At 39.6% G+C, this 24,829-nt stretch overlaps 1 protein-coding gene and 1 pseudogene across 3 annotated transcripts in view; both read right to left on the bottom strand.

The window, feature by feature from the left end:
* The window catches only part of MAGI2 (membrane associated guanylate kinase, WW and PDZ domain containing 2), a gene marked incomplete at both ends in the record, with an annotated part of 1,165,889 nt that overhangs the window by 93,405 nt on the left and 1,047,655 nt on the right, over positions 1-24,829 (bottom strand). For both annotated transcript variants that reach the window (XM_079785522.1, XM_079785523.1), the window contains 4 exons: positions 5,697-5,840; positions 7,141-7,360; positions 13,723-13,897; positions 15,725-15,910. In XM_079785522.1, coding sequence (XP_079641648.1) covers positions 5,697-5,840; positions 7,141-7,360; positions 13,723-13,897; positions 15,725-15,910 — 725 coding nt within the window. The remainder of the gene's footprint in view (positions 1-5,696; positions 5,841-7,140; positions 7,361-13,722; positions 13,898-15,724; positions 15,911-24,829) is intronic.
* Positions 23,317-23,797, bottom strand: LOC307107946 (large ribosomal subunit protein eL21-like; annotated as a pseudogene). Its single transcript has one exon. The product of its transcript is annotated as a large ribosomal subunit protein eL21-like (transcript).

The following is a 24,829-nucleotide window of genomic DNA, read 5'->3' as shown; positions in this document are numbered from 1 at the left end:
TTGTTCAGTCTAACAAAATGTTTTAGGTTACCCCAAGGCCCACTGCAGGCAGACTTTTGCATCATAAGTTTCAGGAAGAAAGTAAACCATTTTATAAATAAACATATAATGCTAAGTAGGCATATACAATTGTTATACAGTTGTTAAGATGATGAAGTTAAAATGTTCTTTTTTATAATATAAATGTTTTGTGGAAATGAGGAATATACAGTGGTCTCCCATTATCCATGGGGATATGTTCCAAGATCCTTAGTGCATTCATGCAACTGTGGTAGTACTAAATCCTATATACTATGTCCCCCCTCTCCCATATATACATACTTTTTCACTTAAAGGAAGCATTTTACAGTTTCTTTTTGGCATATCTGAGTTGTCAGCATCACAACTCTTGCATTTTGGGGCCATTATTAATTAAAATAAGGTTGCTTGATGCACTACGATACCTCCACTGTTGATCTGGTAACCAAGACGGCACTAAGGGACTAATGGGTGGGAGCATGTACAGCGTGGATATGTTGGACAAAGGGATGATTCTTGTCCCAGGAAGGACAAAGTGGGACATCGAGAGATTTCATCACGCTACTTAGAATGGCCTGCAATTTAAAACTTACGATTTTTTTTTTCTGGAATTTTCCATTTAATATTTTCAGACCACATTGACTGTGAGTAACTGAAACTATGGAAAACAAAACTGCAGATAAGGGGGACTACTGTATTATACTTTTATAAAACAGGGTGAATATTTTGCCTTTTTAAAGAGAAAACTTGATCTCCTTTCAGATTCTTTTACTTCGATTCTGAGATTTTTATTTTAGCACTTAGGACTACTATCCCTTTCCTCCAATGTCTCTTGATTTCCTAGATTCTCTGCTTCACTGAGCTTCACCAGTAAATTATTTTGCATGTTCATTATTCTTTCCTGTGTTTCCTATTTATCTTCAGTTTTTAATTAGATTGTGTCCCTAAGAGCATTGCACCAGAGATTTATTCATCAGTTATGAAAATTTTATCCCTCTCGACTTTATTAGGACTATTTTACAAATTTCAAAACAATCTTTAAAAAATACATCCATTTATATTTTCTAATAATTTCTTATATTGCTTCCTTAAATCTGAATGTCAGTTGTGTTTCTCTTATACTAGCCTACTTGATGACTGAAGAAAAGCAATCAGACATGATGATTGCCCCCATTCCCGTTATTTTCTGGATTTACAAATTGTATTTTGTTTTTTCATTCAACTTTTAATATTGATGTTGAAAAACTATCTAGTAATTAAAGTAAAAACATGTTACTCTCTACTTTTTTTTGATAAAGTGACTATTTCATGTAATTATGGTCACATGGTTTTTCTTGGTGTTTTTCTCACTGTACTATTCAACTTAAATTGTATTCCATGACATATCTTAATATCGATGTCTCTTCTCACAACCTAATACCTCACTCTTTTGTCTTAATAAAAAATATCAATTCTATCTCCTGGTATCTTTCTCAAGTCCTCCCATCAGTGCTATCAGGTATTTATCATTCTTTCTATTTTCAACAAAGTGAATTGATGATTTAAATTTTAATAAAGCAAATGTACCACATTTGATTACTTGGAAGGTTCTGAGTGAGGCTGAGGGTTTAGAAGGGCCCCAAATAGTCATAATTTTAGTGAATCTTTAAATCCATTTATTTAGTTACTCTTACATGTTTCTGATACAGGGATCCCGGAGCCTCTCTTTTAAATAAGCATCTAATTGAGCTTCTGAAAAAGTTTCTTATTCTCTCTTATGTATCTGAACTTTGGTTTGTAAATTCCCCACTACTATCTGATCCTGGCTTGCTATTGGTAGGTTCTCATATTTTGAAGAAATCCATTGTACCTTATCAGTATGTTTGCCTCATCTGACTCTTGTTTCATTAGGTGGAAAGAAAGTATTTATTTGACAAAAAAGTGACTAAACTTACAATGCTTTTCAAGGAGGAAAAAAACAACTAACTATGTTCAGTGTGAGTACTTATTGATTGATTTGAAAGTCAAACAGTCTAATTTGCCACAGACCTTTGCTAAAATAATTTTCATTGCCTCAGCTGCCCAGAAAGACTAGTCAAGTCATTTACCTGGAACTCACTCTTGGGATATATCTAGCTGTCTATCACAAGATTCATGAATATTCTCTTGGATGCCTGGGATCTCACTTGGATGCCTAAGGACATGCTTTAAAAATACGTATCCGTGCCAATGTTTCTTAGAATCCCCAGTGCGAGAAGGCTGCTTTTACACCCACTCTAGTCACCTCCTCTGTGCTCTCCCTCCTCTCCACCCCCCCGCACTGCCTGCAACTGTACTGGTTTTCTTTGTATTCGTAGCAAAGTCTTATACTACCAAACAGGCACATACCACCACTGTCCTACAACTAAGATGGATGTAAAAGACCCAGGAAAAGTCTTAGGTTCAGAGACTTACATCTGGTGCATTAACTAAGTTTTCAAAAGTAGTATTATTTACATCCCTAAACCAAGGGCACAGTGATTCATTAATTGTTACTGAAAATGATTTTCCAGAGTCATCCAGTTCTTGCATAGTCATTTTGATTTGAGCAATTCTACTGTGCTGGGTTTAAGCTAAGATATACTGCTATTACCGGATCATTACCTGTTTCTGATTATGAAAAAGGGGAAAAAATGAAATGTTCTTCAAATACACTGGATCACGAAGCATGTGTTTGTGTTTAGTGTAGGCACAGAAGAACGGTGCCTGCATATTTTAGAGGCTGGGAAGAACCTGGTGCTAGCGTTTCTTCTTGAACTTATTTTTAAAGGTTGCCTGCGAACATCTAGTTCACCTACTTTTCTCAGGAGTCTTGGAACTTTATGAACCAAGTCATAGTAGCCATTGCAGTGTAACTTGTCTTATAAGCATCATATGTGCAGAAATTTAAAATCTATATTTATCTGGGCACTAATGGTATTAAGTGGGAACTTTAAAATAAGATGAAAAAAACAAAGATGAAAAATGGGCCCCTAATTAATTTCAGTGTGAAATTTCCAAATTGGTAACTTATATGTTATACAGTTTATGTATTAGTTTAAAATAATCAAACCACTGATTCACGCCAATACTGGTAGATCCAGGTCCTTGTTGAAGTAATTTAAACACATCTGTGAATCTAAAGTTATTGCCAATTATAGGTAAGTACTAATGAAGGTGGAAAAGATTAGCTTTAAATCATTAAATTTGATAATAAACATGAAAATAAGATATGAATTAATTATGTGCTATTATCAAGAACAATTATTGATCTGTATATAGGTAACAAAATATTTATATAATTCAGACAGTGGATAATATGAGTACCTTTCAACTTATATAATGAAGTAACCCTTTTTCCTGACATGGATTTTGTCACCCTAGACAAATTCTCCACTGGTGCCATAAGAACTCATGAGTGAGAAAAACTTCAAACATTTGAATATCAAATGTAATCCATAAAAAGCAGAAAAGAACTCTTTCATCCATTTCTGCTAAGCTCTCAGCCTTATTTTATTTTTAATTGGATTTTAGAGAGAGAGGAAGGGAGAGGGAGAGAAACATCGATGTGAGAACACAACATTGATCTGCTGCCTCCTATACCACTCCTCCACACACACACTGGGGATTGAGGCCTCAACCCAGGCAAGTGCTCTGACCAGGAATTGAACCAGCAACCTTTTGATGGCATGGGAAGACGCCCAACCAACTGAGCCACATCAGCCAGGGCCTCAGCCTTATTTTAAAGATTGGAGATAAAATCAAGCAGTAAAAGCTGATCCATGGAATTTCTGTGACTCCCAAGTGGCTCTTTTTTTTTTTTTTTTTAAATAATACAATTCTTTTGGAAACCCAGGTAGAGGACTCATTTTTACTATCAGCCAGATAAAGCATCTTTCATACAACTGAATACCTGCCCATGAATTCTAAATCTGTGTTTACATGGATTGGAGTACCTCTAGCACACCATTGGAACAAGGTAAGAATCTCCTTAGACAAGCTCTAGCGGGGATTAACAAAGCCCTAGCCACACACATCCTACCTGCATCACACTGTGTATGACAGCTTCCCTCTAACTCAGCCGTTCTCAAACTTTAGCTTGTACCAGTCACCTGGTGGTGAATCACACAAACACAGCCGGATGACCCCACTTGTAGAGCTTCTGATTTCGTAGGTCTATGGTGTGGCTTGAGAATTTGCATTTGTAGCACATTCCCAGGTGATGCTGATACCAGGGACCACAATGAGAACCATTGCTCTGGTTTGTATTTTGTAAGAGTATTTTTTTTTTATATAGAGTACTTCTATATTTAGGCTTCTATGCCTTGGCAGTACTGTATATATTGAACAGCCAGTCATTTAGACCACTTGTTAAAAAACAATGTGGCTACTGACATCCACACAGGCCATGTCTGAAGTCCACCGGGAGTCGGGGTGGGGCTATTCTCTCTCGCAGGGTCTGGTTCACTCATGGCCTTCCTGCTGTGTTCCTTTCATCTGCACTGCAAAGATTAATTTTGTTTTATTTACCCACTTATGAGTTTTCAGCATGTTTAGAAAGTACCCTTCTGTTTACAGGGAAGCTGAGAGCCAAGAGACCATGCGGAGGCCTATGCTAAAACCACGTGTAGAGGACGCGGGTGTTGGATGGGGCAAGAGTGGGGGTGTCTCTCAAGTCAGCTTTGCTTGGGTTCAGATTCCAACTTGGATACTTCCCAGCCGTCAAAGCATTGTGAAGGGAGAGAGAAAAATAGACACAATTTACATACTTTCTACTTTTGCACTGTGGGAATGAGAATCCCAGAAATGGTAGAGTTGGTGGTAGGAATAACAGATTTATTCAATTGTCCAGGAGCAATTGGTTTGTGAGGCTCAGTTGAAGAACCCAACCAAGAACCACAGCTTTTCTGTATTAAGTATAAGAGCAAGGAGGGTGGGCAAGAATGAATTTGAGATTTTATTTATAATAATAACTAGTCTTTGTTATGTGCTTACTAATCACCATTTTACAGAGAGAAAGGGCGAGAGACTAACATTCTATATTGTTATCAAGCTTTGTTTTGGTACCTTTAGATAAAAATCAGTTACCCATCAATCAGAAGACTCAAAGTAAATACTACATTAAAAAATACACTCTAGCCTTACACTCTAATTGGAAAAATTCTCACTGCTATCATATTTATGGACAACTTGTATCCAAGAAGCTTAGTCCACCTTTCCCCAAATGTTTCTGTCTGCCCGACATCAAAGCTGAAAGACCAGTCAACACACCAGAAATATTTCCAAAGAAACACAGAACCATTTGATTAATAAATGCGGAGAAAAAAGCTAAAAATACATTTCAAAAAGATTTGCTCTCAAATGAAAATTGAATTATCAAACCACAAAAAAGTATGGAGCCCTGTTTTCACTTCTTAGATTACTTAGTCCATTTTCTTTAGTTTACTCTTTAGGAAAACTATATGTAAAACACTATTTGTCAATTAGAAGGCTATAAGCAGGAAAATAAGTGATCAAATTCTTACATAACTTTTGGTCAAACTTCAGAAAATTGGGTCATGAAATGAAAGGAAGTAAAACCTACATCATCTGTTTGCTTAATAGCATGCTTCAGCACTCTTCTAATGCCACCATCAGTTTCTTTCAGAATGAAGCAATTTTATAAAAAGGACTGTTCTTACCCTCATCCTTCCATTCCTTATTGCCGGCCCATCTTCTGCCAATCTCAACACATACAAATCCATTTTGTATTCCCTTCCTCCACGAATGCTGAACCCAAATCCTTTGGCTCCTTTCTCCATGTCCACGGTGAAATAATCGAAATCCTTTGGGGCCAGGAGAAAAATGGAATAAACAATCGTTTAATATCAAAGAAGCTTCTGTATTCAGTCTCTCTGTTCTTCTCTCTCCTATAATGTGTTCCAAATGAGTTGGTGTTGTGAGACGCAATCTGACCTCACAGTCCCGCAAAATGCAAGACAAAGTTCCAAAGGTTTGAGCAGATGAGTACACAATTTACTTGGTCATTGTGTAGCTTGTTTACATTGATGTTCATCAGTTTACTTGGTTAACATGTAATTACTGCATATAGGCCTGGGCCATATTCTTTCTTTGAGTGTTCTCATTCGGTGCTGTGGAGCTGTATAAATAAATGTACCAGGCCTGTGTATGTGCATATGTGTATGTGTGTAAGTTAGAGGTTTGCTAATTAAAAAAATAAATTTTAATGGGGGTCTTACTACAACTCTGTGCACAAACTACTGAATATCAAGTTGGAGTGTAGACAATCAATTTGTCTTTTACATAAAATGCAGTATGTCCAAGATTTCCTGACCTTCAGTGTTCTTAAAATTTGGGGGAGACAAAGGTGATGTTTAATCCTAAATAAAACACAATTAATTGAAATTGTATTTAATCTGTATCTTGCTACCTAGTTGAATACTTATTAGATACCAAGCTCTGGTCTAAGTGCTTTTCATTAAAGTAGAATCCTCACCATAGTCTGCAAGGAAGACCCCCCTTTTAGGAAAATGAAGCTCAGAGGGATTATGGAAGTTGCCATAAGGAACATCTAACATGAACAAATAATTATAAGAACCAGTGTTGTGTAGACAGAGACTGGGTGCTTATAACAGAGGTTGCAGGTTGGTTGATGAAGCCAGGCTTGGCCTTATCCTTATGCATAGGAACTTGGCCCTTTCCCACCAAATGGGAGATAGGGGGCTATGTAAATAAGTATGGATGTAAAATACCTCCATTGCTGACATCTGTAAAATTTTCTGCATTATCTGTATTAGAGATTCCAGATAAGAGCTTTTTTGTTTTTTTCAACTTTGACAAGACAATATACTGGGAATTAGCTAGCTAATATTAGCAGGAATTAGTTCATCCCATTACCACTCACCCACAGATTGATTGATTGTCCTGCTTTATTCTGAAAAAGATTTATTTATTCAGAGCGCTTTGAGGATGTGGGTGTTACCCAGATGATATCATAACTAGGAATAGAACTTGGGCTGTCTATCTCAGAAGGGTGTTCTTTCCTCTGCCTCCCATTCTATTTCATTTTTTGTACTTCAGGAAGTCTTGGTCCTGGGCCTGCGATGATCTCATTGGCCGAGGTACCTGGGGCTGCCTGTAGTCTGACAGAGGGTACTGCCTGGTGTCGGGGGAGTGCTGCCTGTAGTCCAGCAGCGGAGGTTGCCTGTAGTCCAAGGGTGGGGGTTGCTGGTAGTCCCCCCCTGGGGGCTGCCTGTAGTCCAGGGGGGGCTGCCTGTAGTCCGTGAATGGAGGCTGTCGGATGTCCGGTTTCACATCTTGTCTTGCTTTTACTTCTGACCTGTAACTAAATAAATGGAAATGGGATTTACTTTGGTATCTCAGTATTCTAAGGAGGTAGAATGATTAAATGACTCCTCTTGGTGATCCTTTTTGCATGTTCAGAATTATGAGAAGATTAAACAAATAATAAGTATTATTTTTCAATCTTTAACAAATACCATATTGTATACTTTCCATTTGGCTCCTTGAGATAACAAGGTGAAAATGATGGTTCAACCAGCTTTGTGGAAAAGGACTTATGGATAACCTTTTTTGATTTGGCTATGTAAAAACTACAACTGCACAAATCAAGGGGATTAAATACTTAACTATGCATCCTGAAATAGCAGTCTGTCTTAACACCAGTAAACCAACTCTCTGTTTCTCTGTCTCTCTCTCACACATACACACCTTGGCAGACCGTTACTTCATGAAAACACAGTTTACATGATCTCGAAATACTCCACAAGTACACAATTAAAGGCTATTTTACCCAGTTAGGTTTGTCCTTTTTCAATATATTACAGAGGAGCGATAGTAAGGTATCCTCACCAACTACAAATCAAGTAGAAAGTCACGGGGTCATTGGTAAGAATAGAAACATATTGTGTAGCGTTTGAATACTAGGCTACAGCTATCAGATAAGTATCGGATACCATCATGGTCATAAAATGGAAGGAAAGGCAAAAATGTTTATGCTTAACCTTTGTCTCTTTCTTGTTTCTAGAAATTATTTACTAATAAAATACAGAAACCAGAACTAGTTGTTTAGCACTGTTCTGTGAATCCAAACTGCTCTAAACTGAGAGGATTTCCAGTTCCAAAAGAGGACTAAAATAGCTTATACCAACCATGAATAAGGTAAACTGAAAAATTATCACCATAGTATAGAGGAATACTTAATACTGTAGTTCTTTACCTATTGCCACAGAAATTATATAATAAGCTACTTAGGGATAGAGGTAGATTGAAAAAATACATAAACCAGTCAGAGAAAGACAAATACCATATAATATCAATTATATGTGGAATCTAATGAACAAAATAAACTGACAAACAAAATAGAAACAGAGGCATGGATACATGGAACAAACTGACAGCTGTCAGATGGGAAGTGGGAAGGGAAGACTAGATGGAAGAAGGTGAAGGGATTAGCCAAAGAACATATATGCATGAGACATAGACACATACAATAGTGTGGTGAGAGGAAATGGGGGGGGGGGAGGCAGGGGCTGGGTGGAGGTGGGCAAAGGGGAGTTGTAAATGGGGACATTTATAATAGTGTCAACGACAAAAATAAAGTTAAAAAGTAAAAATAGACATTCCATATAACAACAATTTTATATAAAATTAAGATGGAGGGTTTGAGGAATTGGGAAAATATTTAGCACCAAGGAAAAACTCATATGTGTCAGGAAAACAAGTTCAAAACCAGTCGAACTTTTACCTTTAAGACTATGGCGTATGTTTTTTGTTTGTTTTATTGGCTTATGGTTTCATTGATGCTGATTATATGAAATATTTTAAAAAATCACTCACAGGAACCATTGCCATTAGTGTAATCTAATATTTGGTGAGGACATACTGAAAGTATACAAAAATAGATGTACTTATTTGGGGTTTTTGGAAGGGGGTTAGTAATATAGTTCTTTTTTTTTCTTTTTTATTGACTTCATTGAGGTGACATTGGTTAATAAAATTGTATAGGTTTAGGTGTACAATTCTATAAAACGTCATCTGTATATTATATTGTGTATTCACCACCCCAAGTCAAGTCTCCTTCCGTCACCATTTATCCCCCCTTCACCCTCTTCTACCTACTCCCTCCCTTTCCCTTTGATAATCACCATACTGTTGTCTGTGTCTAAGAGGTTTTTTTTTTTTTTTTTTTTTGCTTAATCTCTTCACCTTTTCCACCCAGCCCCCAATTTCCCTCCCCTCTGACAGCTGTCAGTCTGTTCTCTATGAGTCTGTTTCTATTTTGTTTGTTAGTTTATTTTGTTCAGTAGATTCCACATATGAGTGAAATCAAATGGTGTTTGGCTTTCTCTGACTGGCTTGTTTCACTTAGCATAATGCTCTCCAGGTCCATCCATGCTGTAGCAAAGGGTAAGATTTCCTTCTTCTTCTTTTTTTTAATGGCTGAGTGGTATTCATTGTGTAAATGTACCACAGCTTTTTTATCTACTCATTTATTGATGGGCACTTAGACTACTTCTAAATATTGGCTATTATAAATAACACTGCAAAGAACATTTGAGATTTTTTTGGAAGTAATGTAGTTATTTTAATCAATGCTTTGAGTAGGTCCCACTTGGCACCTACCCTGAAGAAATGACATTTCTTTTGTGAGTTGCACAATTTAGCTTTGCTTTGTACCTCAGCAAGTTGTCCACTCACCTGAGAGTGTGCATGATGAGAACAGAATTATCTAAAATACTATTTGAATAAGATACTTACCTATGCAAATGTATGAATTACACACAAAAAAGATCTGGGTGACAGCTGTTGGTGTGTATCAGTGCCTTTCTAGAGGTAGTTTGCTTGGTGGTTTAGATGTCACACTGTTTTAAGTTATAGCACAGTCACTTATTTTCATTGTCTATGTGGCATCCGTATGAAATATCCATTATGAGCTCTATTTCCAATCAGATGTGTCACAAGATATAGCAAAAGGGGTGAAATGTAAGTGTCCCCAAACATGACAGAAATACTTTAGAAATAGAAACAGTTAAAATTTGTAATAGCTGTCACCCAAGCCTGCACTCTAGCACTCAAACTTCCTTCTACACCAGTGCCCTATGTCAAAATGTTAGTTGAGCTGCACATTGAAGAATTCTTTAATTAAAAAATACTATGCTAAATTTTTTATCAGTGTTGCTAACCTTTAAGTGTATGATATACTGGCTAGGGCAAAATTTATGTTGCTCTGAATTTATAAAACACGTATTTTAAGAAAAAATAGCATCTTCAAAATTTCTTTACTAATGAAAGAATGTCATTAGTTTAACTCTACATAGCTATTAATTCCATTACTAAAGAGACTAGAGATGATAAAACCAGATCGCTAGTGGTAAATTCTAGCAGAATTTTATGGTATGAACAAGATTCAGAACCAAAAATCACTGTCCACATGGTAGGGGATCTTATGGTGGGATAGGACCCCATGTGGGCCTTTCAAGAATTTCTTCCAGCCAAGGTTCAAAGTCTGTGAAAGAAGTCAATTTCCAATGCTCTTCCACTGACCTCGCTATTTAAAATGCCATCAAATTGCCCTTGCTGGGGAAACTCAACTCTGCTATTTATACTTAGTTTTGGAATATATTTCATAAAGGCTCCTTTGTTGTTTTCAACAAATGCTTCTCCTTGAACAGTGTTTTGCTTATGTTTATATAACAACTAGTGACCTGGGGCACGGATTCATGCACATTGAAAGGAAATTAATTAGAAGGTGGCTGGCAGAGGGGGACTGGGCAAGATCGCCAGACGCCAGACACACCCTGGAGCCAACCTCCCTTGGTCCCTCCCTGGCTGGCCGCACCTGGGGCAGCAACGTGGCAGAGTGGGCGGGGTCCCTCCGGCAGGTGGAGTCCCTCAGTCTGGCCTGTGGGGATCAACCAAAACCAGCTCTCCGACATCCTCCTAGGAGTCCGCCGTCATACAGGGTGTGGAACGCAAATGCAAGTGTGCAGTAAACCAGATTTGGGACCGACAGTGCCCCAGCAACAACAAAACCTCTCTGGTTTCGGGTTGCATCACCTGAGAACCGCCACTGCCAAGTCACTGCAGCTCAGCAGCTCCTGCGTTGAGCATCTGCCCCCTGGTGGTAAGGGCATGTCATAGCGACCAGTCAGATGAGCAGAGGGACACTTAGCATATTAGCCTTTTGTATATACAGATTATTTTGTGTTTCCTGAGCAAAACCAAAAAGGATATGAAGGGACTGAGAAATGGGTAGAGGTGTGTAGGGTGTCAGTTGGGAGCCAAGAGTAAATAAGATAGGACAAAATAATCACTCACTCTAACTAATAAAATAAAACTTTGCAAGTAGATTGTCATTTTATTTGACCCCACTTTAACATGGGAACTGGCTCAATTTGACATGTAGGTGGGCACTTCTTGTACAAATGAACTGACAGGAAATTCATACTGTGCACTTGGCATACAAGCTGTCTTGTAGACGCCTCCAGCCTAGAAAAAGGCAGTTTCCCCCCTGATACCACAATCATCTTTAAATGCAGCTAGAAAAAATGGTGCTGGTATCTGTAAGATTGTTGAATCTCCTCATTCATATGCAAATTAGCCACTCACTAACAATCAGAGTTAAGCCAGGAATCCTGAGTGGCAGGAGTGGGCACTTTCCAGGGTTTTAATATTATTGAAGCAGAAACAGCTAAGAGCTCTGGGCAAAATTTTCAGTGATTTATAAAAAATTGGGTCAGATCAATCTATTAATCCTAGAATTAGAAAATGCATTATTCTGTAGTCAGGCAAAAATATATCCCCAAACCATTGTGAGCTAGTGGCAGATGGGGACCAAATAGTGGCCTCCCACTGAGCTATCACATACCTCGATGATTTACCCACCCCACGGCTGGAAGCAAGAGCCCATCTCCAGTCCAGTCTGACTGCAGAGGTGAAGATGGCATTGTGGCTGGGAGGGAAATCAACAGTGGCAGAACCTAGAGTCTGAATCTGGCTCAGCAACTGCTGGAGCGCTCAGATCCCTCCTCCTGAGTCTGAAATGAGTCCTGGGGAGAGCCAGTGCAATCCATCCAGACAACATCTGGTGAAAGTGAACACATCTGGGGCTTCTCACTGAGGCACCCAGGACTCACTCCTCTTCTGGATTGTCAAATTCTTACCTCGGTACGAGTTGCCTCATGGGGCTTAGTCTTTTTACTTCTGTGGAATATATTAACACCATAAACAGTTGAGGACAACATTTACTTTTCTATAAGAGCAAACAGGGGAAATCAGGATAGAACAGGGCTTTATGGGAATAACACCTGTGGCAGAGGGAAACTATTTGCTTTGCAACAGTACAAGTGATGAACCTAGCGTTCTGGGACTCAAAAACTGGGTCTCACTTCTTCTCCACCATCACGGGAGGCAGAAGATGGGAAGCAGATGCTCAGAAAACATTGGAATGATGGAAAAGACCTGAGAGGGTTTTATTTTCAGAGATGTTCCCATGAGCTCTTCTGTTTTTCTCATTCGAAAGGGGAAAACAATGGGAACGTGTCTTCATCTCGCTTTAATGGCTCAACCTAACCCAGGGCACACCCAAGTCGTAGTAAGAAGATAATGTGGGGCTGGCTGAAAAAGGTAAAGGGATTGAGAAAAAAAAACCCCGAAAACTCATTGACGCAAACAGCATGGTGATTACCAGAGGGAAATGAAGGAGGGGGAGGTAAATGGTGATAGAAGGAGACTTGCCCTGGGGTGGTGAACACACAATACAAAATACAGATGATTTATTATAGAATTGTACACCTGAAATCTATATAATTTTATTAACCAATGTCACCCCAACAAAATCAATTAAAAAAAGATAATGTGGGTTTTATATGGCATCCTTTTTTTTTTTTTCTTTCTGGAAGTTCGAAGTGCCTTATTTGTATTCGTTAATAATGTGAAATGGATGAAATTAATTAGATCCTGAGTAGGAGGATGTAAGGTCAAATGCGGTAAAAATGCTAACATTTATTATGCTTACAAATCCTTCAACATGTCCCCTTCTCCACCATCTTTACTCTCTGGGCCACTGCCTTTACGGACATTGGCAGCCATCTCTGACTGCTTAACCTGCATTCACTCTGACCAGCCTTCAGTCTGTTCTCTCTGGGGACTACTGAGAGATCTTGAAAAGCAAACCAAATTATTTCAGTTCTCAGCTTAAACCCCCTAAGAACATCTCAATATACTTTAAGATAAAAATCTTTAGCATGCCTACAAGACCCTGTAGGGCAAGCCTCTCCCACCCTCACTGGCTTCATCTCAAACCACCCTCCTCCCCTCTGCCTCCCTACATTGGCCTCATTTCCCTCCAAGCCTGACGGCTCCCTCCTGCTAAAGGGCCTCTGTATATGCTCTTCATGCTGCTTGGAATCTCTAATGTGCTCTTCAGCGAGTTAATCCCTACTCATCTGCAACCGCTCATCATTTCTTCAGGAAACGTTCTCTTGTTGGGCAGGACAGGACACTCGTATGTACTAATAAAACCCACTTATGACACACATACAACCTCAAAATCACAGGCAAGTCCACATGGCAATTTCTATTTCAATAAAATCTCTCTCCTGCCTGTGTCTTGTCTTGTCCCCAATTCTTCCTCTCCCCACCACCCCCACCTCTCAGAATCAGAAAAGCCAGAGGAAACGTTACCTATTTTCATGTCCTTGTAGCTGCAGTGGCTGAGGAGGAGCTGGCTGGGTGACAGGGCTGTTGGGGGTGGCTGGGCTCGGCTGGGCCAGAGGACTCTGCTGGGCCAGGGGGCTGTGCTGCTGGGCCATGGGGCTCTGCTTCTCGGAGCTGGGTGCCGAGGCGGGGCTGCTGAGCTCTGAAATAGGACCAAAGCCACAGATGCGGTCAGGTTGACATTGATAAAGGGCAAGAGGTGACCGGAGGGGAGTACTCTTTGCCTCCTCAGATGACTTAAGGCTTTGGTTATTTCAGTTTCTGTTGGGCTTAAGGTGACAGCTGACCCTTATCCAGTTCCAATACCACTCCCAGAATTAGTACGCTTATCTTAATTATGAGAGTTGCTGAACAAGGTTATGATCAGTGTCTCCTGTCATTTTGTCAGAAGAAAAGATTACAATTTAAAAACCTGTTAAAACTATGTAAAAGAATTCAAAGGAGTAAGCGCTAAAATATATACTATTTTTCTACTTAGAGAGAAAATGTTTAGCCACTATTTTTTGGTTGTAATGAGAAGTCTTACCACAGTATGCCAAAGTCTGGATAAGGAACTAACCATAATAAATGTAAGAGCTTTCTACAGTCTTCGTTCCAGTTCCTTGTTAGTCTTATTGCTTAATAACCCTCTGTATTCCATGGTTCTCCAGAAAGAGTAAAAACACCCCAAAGCTAAAACAAACAACCACTGGACAAAGTAGAGGAAATTAAGTTGTTTGTTAAAACTGCTTCTTGAAATTTATTGTAATAGCATCAAATTTTCAACTGAAATTATTCCTCTATGTTAGAATAAGAGCAGAACAGACACATTCCAGACTGGGAAAATGGAGAAGTCAGATTTTAGTGAGAAATCTTGCTTAGAGTTAATTTCCATTGACTATTTTATACATAATGGTGTCTGCACCATTGAGAGATAAAAGGTAGTTGACCTATTAGCATTTCCTTACAAACCATTCTTCCCCTTTCTTTTTCTCACAGCCCCAAATTTTAAATTTCTTCTCCCCTTGTATCAGTTTCCCAGCCTTGGCACTATTGACATTTTGGGCCAGATAATTCTTTGCTGTGAGGCTTGTCCTAGGCTAATAGTATCCCTGCCCTCTATCCACTGGATGCCAGTAGCATCCCTACCTCAATCATGACAATCAAAAATGTCTTCAGATATTGCTAAAAGCTCCCTAGGGGGGACAAAATCACCTGAGTTGAGAACATCTGTTTAATATTTAAAGCCATGAAGCTGTTTGATGCCTGCTTGTCATAGTCCCAAGATGAAATCAGGTGAATGAATAAAACTGAGGGGACTAAGGTGTGTGAGTCCATCACTGTGCCTCACTCTCCATGTGGGATGCCCACTCAGCAGTGAGCTCCAGGGACTGAATTCTTGACCATCAGTAATGAGTCAACAGCTATAAACTAGTCATGAACACACTATCTCCAGAAATAGTGAATTTATGGTGAAGTTTGTGGCTGTGAGTCGGGGTGCTCACTACTCTTCCAGCCTCAGGGGGGAGTCCTTGTACAGAGACCTGTAAAAGGCTAAGTGGGAATTTAAATTCTTATCAGATGATACATTTTCTAAATGAGCTGTCTTTATACCACAAAACTTCCTCAAGCTTTTCAAAATCAATCTGACTTTGAAGAATCCTCCAGAGCTTCACTGTTAACATGAACGCATGTTGTCTTTGTCTTCTTCAGATTTGTAACTCTATCATCTCTGTTGAATGGGTTCTGGCTTAATGTACCCATAAGACAGTACTCGGAGGACATCAGGGAATGATCGAACGTTCCAGTGTCATGGGATTCACACTGTTTATCCTTAATGTCCCATAGCTTGATCTCCGAATGAAACTGGTACTGAGTAAACAGGATATGAGTTGCAACAGAATGCGAATTTTTGCCACGGTGAGAATAACTCTCAACTTCCGTCCCTCTGACACCACTCTGATGGCAGTCAGGTGGCTCGGGCACTCACCCTCCTGAGGAATGATGCGAAGGGTGACACTGAGACCCGCATCCTTGATCAGCTTCACGATGTCTGCGTGAGGCATGTTGATGATAGACTGGCCGTTCACCGCCAAGATCCGGTCTCCCACCTTGAGCTTCGCACAGCGATCTGCAGGACTCCCATCAATGATGCGTCCGATTTTATGGGGCACAGCTAAAGAGATTCCCAACAGAAACAGATATCAGGGGCTGTACCAATGCAAGCTCTAGTTTTGAGTCCCAGCCCCACAGGAAACAGTGTAGATTCAGAATTCCTTCTTGTGTCAGTATATTTGCCTTTTGAAATCATAATCATGCCTGTCAAATGTGGTCCTGTGCCTACTACTGAGATCAGAGTTTTTAAATTCAAGTGCTTTGCAGTGACAGGTCAATTCCCAACACACGGACCAGGGCTTCTCCAACTTCGGGCTGTATCATACCACCCCAGGATTAAAAACATAGCTCTTTGGGCCTTAGTCTGGACTTTGTGCATCGGAATGTCCAGGCAGGAGGTAAAGATCATGAATTTTTAATTATCTCCTGCGGAGATTCCAATACATACAGAATTTTGAGAATCATAGACGTAAAACACTGAGCCTGCGGGGCTCACTCTCTGGAGTCAATGATACACAATTTCAGGAAGATACAGTAAGTGCCAGGGATTTAATTTTTATCCTTTTCTATTTTGCAGAGAGGAGAAAACAGGAAAGGCCGTGTTTCTATTGTGAAAGGTTACAGATAGCATACGATAAATATATATATATTTAAATATGGGCTGTGGCAGGCTGGTGAAGAAGTTATGACCAACTCCTCATTCAAACTATTAATCTTCAGTTTAAAGGTTGATGCCGTTTTGAAATCTTACCTCTCTCTTCTTTCTGATTTGATTTATTAAGTGGGGCTGAGATCTTGCTGACACCTGATACACAATGTATTTCATCAAATCTAAGATGCCATCGATGGCACGACACACCTTGATTTTATATGCAAGAAAGGAAAAAGAGCCAACTCTGCCAACTAAACAATGAACACTCCATTGACCCTAAGATGCTCTCTAATTTTTAAGATACTAACCTATTAAAATGGGTATTGTACGAGTGTATGATTTTTCTAGCAGGGTGACTTTTGTTCATGTCAATGTTAGGGTAGCTAGCTGGGGTCAGATATCAATGGTACACAGCGTGCCTATAACCTCCCTCAAGGAGCTTACAGTCTAGAAACCTGTTCCCTTTCCTTTCTTCTTTCAAGACAGGGAGCCCCAGCCAGGATATCACCGCCAAGGACTCTGTTGTGTTGCTCAATGGAAGTCAGGTATTGATTTAATCTGCATAAAGAGGCAAAGAGACACTACCCCATTCATTATGCTCCGGGGTGTCTATTTCTTGAATTCTCAATCTTGCGTATGTGTTACGGTGAAAGGCAGAACATCAGCTAATAACCATGGTAAGGAAGGACAATCAGTGAGTTAATGAACCAGTACCTTGGTCGTATTTCTACTGTGAAAGGTTACAGATATAGCACACGGCAACGTTGGCTGAACCTGTGTCTCTGAAGTGAAACTCAGTATGTTAGAGGCTCAACCACATTTTTATTTACCACAAGCACCAGTGGTTTTAGTTCAGAACACCTTACGTAAAGCATATTCATGATCATCTTAGAATCTATTTAATTCTAGGAGAAATGTAATAAGAACTCATTCATTTACTTATTTTTTTCAATGACATAGGTATTGCAAGTTGTTTCATCTTCAACCATAATTACAATGAACTTTCATTCCTGTTTTTGCCCCCTTTCATATTTAATAGTGTCCTGGGACAATCAATAAATGATCTGGTTTCTCCGACTATAATGTGCATGTTGTTATGTGTCCAGTGACCTTTGCAAAGTTTCCTGACTTCCCCGAGTTTCTGTTTTTCAACATGGAATTGCAATAATATTATTGACCTCACAGGTTGATTCTGAGAATTAAATAAATTATCATATGTAAAGTGACTAGAACACGTAAGACTTGACTTATCAGTATTAAGTTTTCTTTCATTCTTTTTATAGCTATTATTTAAAAAAATACATTTTATTGATTTTTTACAGAGAGGAAGGGAGAGGGATAGAGAGTTAGAAACATTGATGAGAGAGAAACATCGATCAGCTGCCTCCTGCAACACCCCTTACTGGGGATGTGCTGGCAACCAAGGTACATGCCCTTGACCGGAATCGAACCTGGGGCCCTTCAGTCTGCAGGCTGACGCTCTATCCACTGAGCCAAACCAGTCAGGGCACTATTATCTTTTTTATGTTTCTGATATCACTACTGATGTGTCTTGTGCTTGTGTGTAGGCACCAGCTTGAACTCCTTCTACACGGGATAAACCTGTGATACTGCTAAAACCAAAGCAACACTTGCTTAATACAGAGCAATAGCTCCTAAGAATCAACCAGGAAAATTGCTTCATATGGGAAACAGAGATATGTTTTGTGGATTATATAGACACTAGATGAGGCCAAGACTCCTGTTTGTTTTCCTCTGGTTTCACACACACACACACACAAAAAAAAAAAAAAAAAAAAAAAAAAAAGAAAAAGAAAAAGAAAAAAGATGTTGCAGGTTTCTGTAGGAAACACCAACTTGTAAGTTAACGTTTGTTACTCAAAGGGAAATCAGCAAAATACAGATCTCTTCATTATGCACATTGAGCCCTACACACACACATACCCTCCCTCCCCCACCACACACACCAGAGCGAATGCATGTTAATCCTTAACAAATCATGTGAAATACCTGATAGCCTTATCATTGCAAGTTTACAGTGGAAACAAAACAGAGCCATAAAGTGATTAGCAATGTGCCGCCGACCATATAGGCCAACAGGACGAGGACTCCCCGGCCGTCAGATTCCATCGCCTTTGCTCGTAATGGAAGTCCTGCACTGCCTCTCTTGACTTGACAGTCTTCTCCCTCCACTACAGCACGTGCTTCCTGAGCACCTGGTGCTTTTACTTGGTGACTGCACCTCGCCTCTGAGCAGAGAATCACAGACACTTCACCAGTGACCTTGATCCAGGGGAAGTGGGAGGCAGGGACTTGGCTTGATGCAGGTGTTTGCCGCAGCTGTCTTCTGACAGGCAGGTGTGAGGAGGTGAAGCGGGGAGTGGAGGGGAGAGGAGGGGGGAGAAGTGGAGAGGAGGGAAGGGGAGGGGAGGGGAGGGGAGAGGAGGGGAGGGGAGGAGAGGGGAGGGGAGAGGAAGAGCCAGGAAAACTGGGCAGCTCCTCAGAGCCCTTTTAGTTAGGACTTTATACCACTGTGTCATTCCTTTATTTGAAGTCATTTCTTTGGTCTCACATTTGAAATAAAAATACAGTTTAAAGCACATACAAATGGTATTTGGGTGATTTGCTGTTTTGAATTATTCATGCCTCTGCTCCCCTCCATTACTGTAGATCACTTAGAATCTACTGCACATAAAACCCCCAATGTTTCAAAACAAAGCTCTCACACACAATCACAAAATCACACCATTTTATGTGCTCAACAACAATAAAAACAAAAATAGGTTATCATTTGTTAATTTCCAGGCATTGTGCTAAGCACTTATTTTAAATCCTTAGAGCAATGTGTGAAGTAGCTGTAAAAGAGTAATAATCATGCTTATTTTATTGTTAAGAAAACAAATAGGTATCAAAGCCAGGATTCAAACTTTGAAGTTACTCTCTTCTTTTTTGGATATGTGGCAGGTTGAAGGCAATTTGAATTAAGAAGAGTGAGGAAATTACTTGTGAGCCTTAGCTTAGAAAAGCATGCTGCTTGAGGTTTTCAGAGAGTTAATTGTAAACAGACTTATTTGCTTACGATGATCACTCTTAGTTTCAAGGCCATTTAGATTTTATTAGGGTAGGTAGAATAAAAAACCAAGAAAAAGAATGATAACGGAAATAAATTCCCTGGTACTCACATAGAATGATTGAGTGCTTACATAAAATCTGAGTGAGTACACAATTTAAAAGTGTATGTCCACAATTGGAAGTACCCAATATAGTTTTTTTTAAAATGTATTTTTATTGATTTCAGAGAGGAATGGGGAGAGAGAGAGAGAGAGAGAGAGAGAGAGAGAGAGAGAGAGAGAAACACATCAATGATGAGAGAAAATCATTGATTGGCTGCATCCTGCACACCCCCTATTGGGGATCGAGCCCACAATAGCATGTGCCCTTGACTGGAATCGAACTTGGGACCCTTCAGTCCACGGCCGACGTTTTATCCCTGAGCCAAACCAGCCAGAGCCCCAATATAGTTTTAATAAAATTGTTTTCTATTGGCGTTTACTTGAATAAAAACCGTACTTGGAATGCTTGGCAGCTGAAGACAGCCTCACTTTTCTTTTACCAGCATTTTCCTTACACATGTTAGCACATTGAATGCTGATGTACAACAAATCATTGACAAGGGGTGTGCTCAGAGAGGATTCTCTCTGAAAACAAGATGCAGTTCCATTTGCTCAGTTATAAGGTTGAGAGAGCTTGCGACCTAAGTGCTTTCTGTGCATTGCTAATGGAATTACAGAGCATGGAAGAGGCCCTGACCTTGGTTTCTATTCTTGGGATGAATGGTACCCATTAATTCTCTGAGAATTGATGACTAAGGTAACTGCCCCAGTGCAGTCCATTTAGACAACAGGCCTTCCAGACATCATCTATCAGGTAGCAACATAAATCAAGTCTTTGGATCAGGCTTCTTGACACAGTGTGCTTAGGATAGATACACAGATATTTGGGAAGAGTTGCAATATGTCAGACAGCTTTAGACACACTGACATTTTGGAAGGAGACAATGTCTCACTGGTTAGAAATTTCCCTTTAATTGCAAATCACATAAGTTATGGAAAAAGAAACCCATATTTTTCATTCTTTATTTCTTTCTGGGTAAAACACTACTGCACATTTATACTGGAGTGTGTTTTATATTTTCCTTTAGATCAATCGACTCTTTTGGTAGTGCTCAATATAGCACTTGTTTTAGTAGGACTATCAGAGACACTCAGTTGGACTGGATGCTCTCTAAGTTTGTACTAAAGGCCCGGATTCTTTGGGTCTCTGGCCACACCATTACAGGAAACAAGGAACCTCCCCTTTTGCTGCTGGGTTCTCTTCTGGGAGCTTAATGTGGTCTATTCAGGCTACTGGTTAACCAAAGAGTTACTGTGGAGTTCTGTGTTGGGTCAGTTTCCATAAAGAAGATGGATGGTCACCCAAAGGATTTTTCTTGCCTTTTCCTGAATTTTTTAGCTAAAATTTTTCCTGAAATTTTTAGCTATATTTGAGGGAAAGAGTAGTTGATGCCCCATTTTTTTCCATTTCCTTGTTGTTTCATATATATATATATATATATATATATATATATATATATATATATATATATATATATAATTTCAGAGAAGGAAAAACCTGTGACTCATGTTTACATTTAATCATCTCCTTGCTACCAGATCTCACACAGTGGAGTTGTATGTGGAGGAAAGCATTAGGCAGGGAAAGTGGATTCTGCATCAATCATGTCAAACTTACAAATGAGAAGTTTCTAAAATGAGAGTGATAAAAATAAACACTTCAAAGGCAATCAATAGCATAAACTCTCATTAGCTCACAATTTCATTAATTTGTGAAGGTTAAACAACATGCCATTAGCTCCAAAAGGCAAAGGAAGTTAGTTTGGGTTTTGATTCTGTGACCTGATATGAAAAGGGTTGTGTTTTTTTTTAATTGGATGATTCCATATGGTTTTCTTAAAATAATCTGTGAAAATTATTTACTGTCTTGTTTTAAAATTATGCGTTGGGCAGGAGGATCATTTACTCCATCAACAACACATTTTTGCAAAGCAGCTTCAGGGTAATGGGCACAATGTGAGGCCCTTTCTTTACTCAGCAATAAAACAACACATGGTATCAGCCTTCAAGAAACTCACAGTCTAGTTGAGGAGGCCAGGAATAATAAAATAAAAATACTTCACACACAAATGGCGAATCTGTGAGAAAGAACTTCTTCTGTGTAAGAAGAAAGGAGATTACTGCAGACTCAGAGGTGGTAAGAAGAAGAAGGTCATTCTGGGGAGGAGGGAGCATAGTGTCCATAGGCTGAGTAGCAGCTCACTTAGAGAAGAACTCCTGGCGGTAAAGAGGGTTCTATCAAGTCCCTGGAGGAAGAAAGGAGGAGAGGATGCTTTGTAGGTGGGGTCCGTCCTGCCCTCACAAAGACAGCTTTCTTATCTGCGATTCCTGATAAGATGCCTTTCCAGCTCGTCTATGGACACCGGACATCCAGGAACAACAGAACAGTGATTGTCACAAAGTGTTCCTATCTCGTCCATCCCTGGCGAAGAATCCTGTTTTTCTGTCTTCAGAAACCCGAGCCAATTTTTTAATCTGGCTTATTTTCCATCCTTCCTTCCTAGAAGTCGTGAATGAATATGTTCTATGGTGACAAACCCATTCAGCTTGATGTCACTTCCTGGAATGTGACACAGTAGCCTTCAAAAGAGGATTTCTTGGTCATCAGGGGGCGAAGGTGTGGGAAAGGAAACCGGTGTTTGGTATTTTTTTAAACAAATGTGGTAAAATTAAGGAAAAGCAGACAGCATGACTGTTTTCCTCTAGAAGTCTGTGAAATTTAGCTTTCTAAAAATGAACTATCTTCTCTGAGGTTCATAGCCAAATGAGTTGCAAGACCCAAAATCGAGCAGCTGGTGTTTTAAGGACTGCATATTCCAAAAGCGCACTTTCCCCCCAGCACCCATGAGTCATTCTTTTGTGGTTGAACAGTTTCGTTACCCTGCATTTGATAACAGGCAGATGGTCAGAGGGAAGAATGGGAAGAGGGACCCATCATTAGCAATTTGGGAGCCCAGCTGAACTCATGTTTCCAAGGGCAGAAAGCACCATACAGAAAGTATTAACTATGTGACTGGAGAGAAAGAAACACTCCTCAGCCATATCTGATCCTGCATGCTTTTATTTTGCTGAGAGTAAATTGGTAATAGAAAGAAATCTCATTGCATTGGGAATGGTCATTAGCTATCACTCGCTGTTCTACTCTCCTGGAACACGGGTCTGGGTTAAGAGGCTTCTGTTGTTTGGGAAGATTTAGTGGGCTTGTTTGTAGACACAGGGCCAGTTTCAGGGGGTGTGACCTGAGCAGGCACACAGGTCCATGCTCTCCAAAGGGCCTTGTGTTTGGCTTAATGGTCTGCTGTCACCGCCTTGACATTCTCAATAGTTTTTGAACAAGGGCCTCGCATTTTCATTTTGCACCAGGCCCTGAAAATTATGTAATTCATCTTATGTAGATAGATCCGTAATCTATTTGCTCCTTGCATCACCCCATTGTTTTTAGTGTCTGCAGTGGAAGGTGTAGATGAGAATATGTATGGTAAAGCTTCTATGAAAAATCATTACCAGTAGTGGTAGAGACAGAGCAAAAACAATTCCTTTCCTTTGTGGCTGCATTTCTCATTCCCATACACATCACTAGAGGAGGTACTCCAAATAATTTCTGCTAAGTATATTCTCTCTCTTCATCAGCAATTTAACCCATCATGCCACAAATTCATAGGGAATGGGTTTTGCAGATCAGGCTCCCTTCCATTGGTTTTCACAAAGTGTGCCTCTCTGGGTAAGCGGGCGGCGCTCCAGTTGAATCCAGGTATCTTTCTCTTAGGCTGCTTCCTTCTCTTTCTGATAATTTTCCATCACATGTTTCAAGAAGCTATTCTTGGCTATTAGAGTGCTTAATATACTCAATACGTACATCAATTCTCCTGGCAAGAATCTTGCCCCTAACTTGTTTGTTCACAACAGTGCCCACTGCATGCTGGGTGACAATGCAGATTCCTCCAGTTTTGCTATGGGGACATTTGTGGGGCATTCCTTTTTGAACAGTGCCTATTCCCTTGAGGTCTACAATATCACCTTTCTTGTAGATTCACATGTATGTGGTCAAAGGAACAACTCCATGTTTTCTAAAAGGCCTAGAGAACATACAGCGGGTGCCTCTCTTTCCCTTTGTGTTAGTCATTTTTGTGCATTGCTGGAAGATGGTGGCTTGGCTGAACGAAAATTAAAGATCCTTGATTCCTCCCGTTTGGATTCAGGAGGACTAAAAATTACCTTAATTCTCTCATTCTGTTGTGAAAATTATTCTTATGTAACAAGTCACTTATTTTTGAGTCATTCACAAAGCTAATGTTCTTTTTTTCTCTCCTTACATAGACTTTAATATATACCACCACATTTGAAGGAATTTGTGTATTCTTTTGATATGATAATTCCTTCATAAATCTGACAAAAGTCTAGATATTAGAGGGGAAGGAACCAAAGAAACTTCAGAATAGACATGATCCTCAAATCTGAAGTTAGCCAGAAGGGAATGGGTGTGGGTATGGAGAGCTGGAGAGAGAGAATGGAAAGACAGTTTCTAGACACTTAGATTCTGGATACAAAAGCCTTTATCTTCTGTAGAAATGCGTCTCATTTTATTGTATATCCAAGAAGTCACCTTTTACCTTGCTAATTTATAGGTAGCTGGGACATTCTGTTCTTTTTAATATGTTTTGGTCTGAAAGTTGCTATAGAAAGTCTGGTCCCATTAAGTCAAATATCAACCCTACTCAATATTTTTTTGTATTTCTCCCAAAGGCCCTGAAAATGATACACATTTCTATCACTCAGTAAAATCAGCAACCCAGGATTCTTCAGTCATGGAGTAGAAGATGAAATTATGTGTTGCTCAACTTGAATAATTTTAGTGAGTAAAATTGTACAGCTTTTAGCAAACTTTGCATACAAATAGCCAAGTAGCAAGCTGATTCAGTAATAATGGGATAATTAGAGTTATTAATATTAATATATAATAAAGGGCATCTTCTCTGCAGAGCAGAAAAACAAGCTGTCTTACTTCTTTTTACAGTCATAGCATATATATGTATATGCTAATGTATATGACAAAGTTATATACATGTATATACTACTAGAGGCCCAGTGCACAAAATTCGTGCATGGGGGGGGGGTGTCCCTCAGCCCAGCCTGCACCCTCTCCAATCTGGAACCC

This window comes from Cnephaeus nilssonii (genome assembly GCF_951640355.1).
Source record: "Cnephaeus nilssonii genome assembly, chromosome: 12".
Classification (NCBI taxonomy): Eukaryota; Metazoa; Chordata; class Mammalia; order Chiroptera; family Vespertilionidae; genus Cnephaeus; species Cnephaeus nilssonii.
The sequence above is the reverse complement of the archived record's forward strand: the minus strand, read 5'-3'. Positions and strand labels throughout refer to the sequence as shown.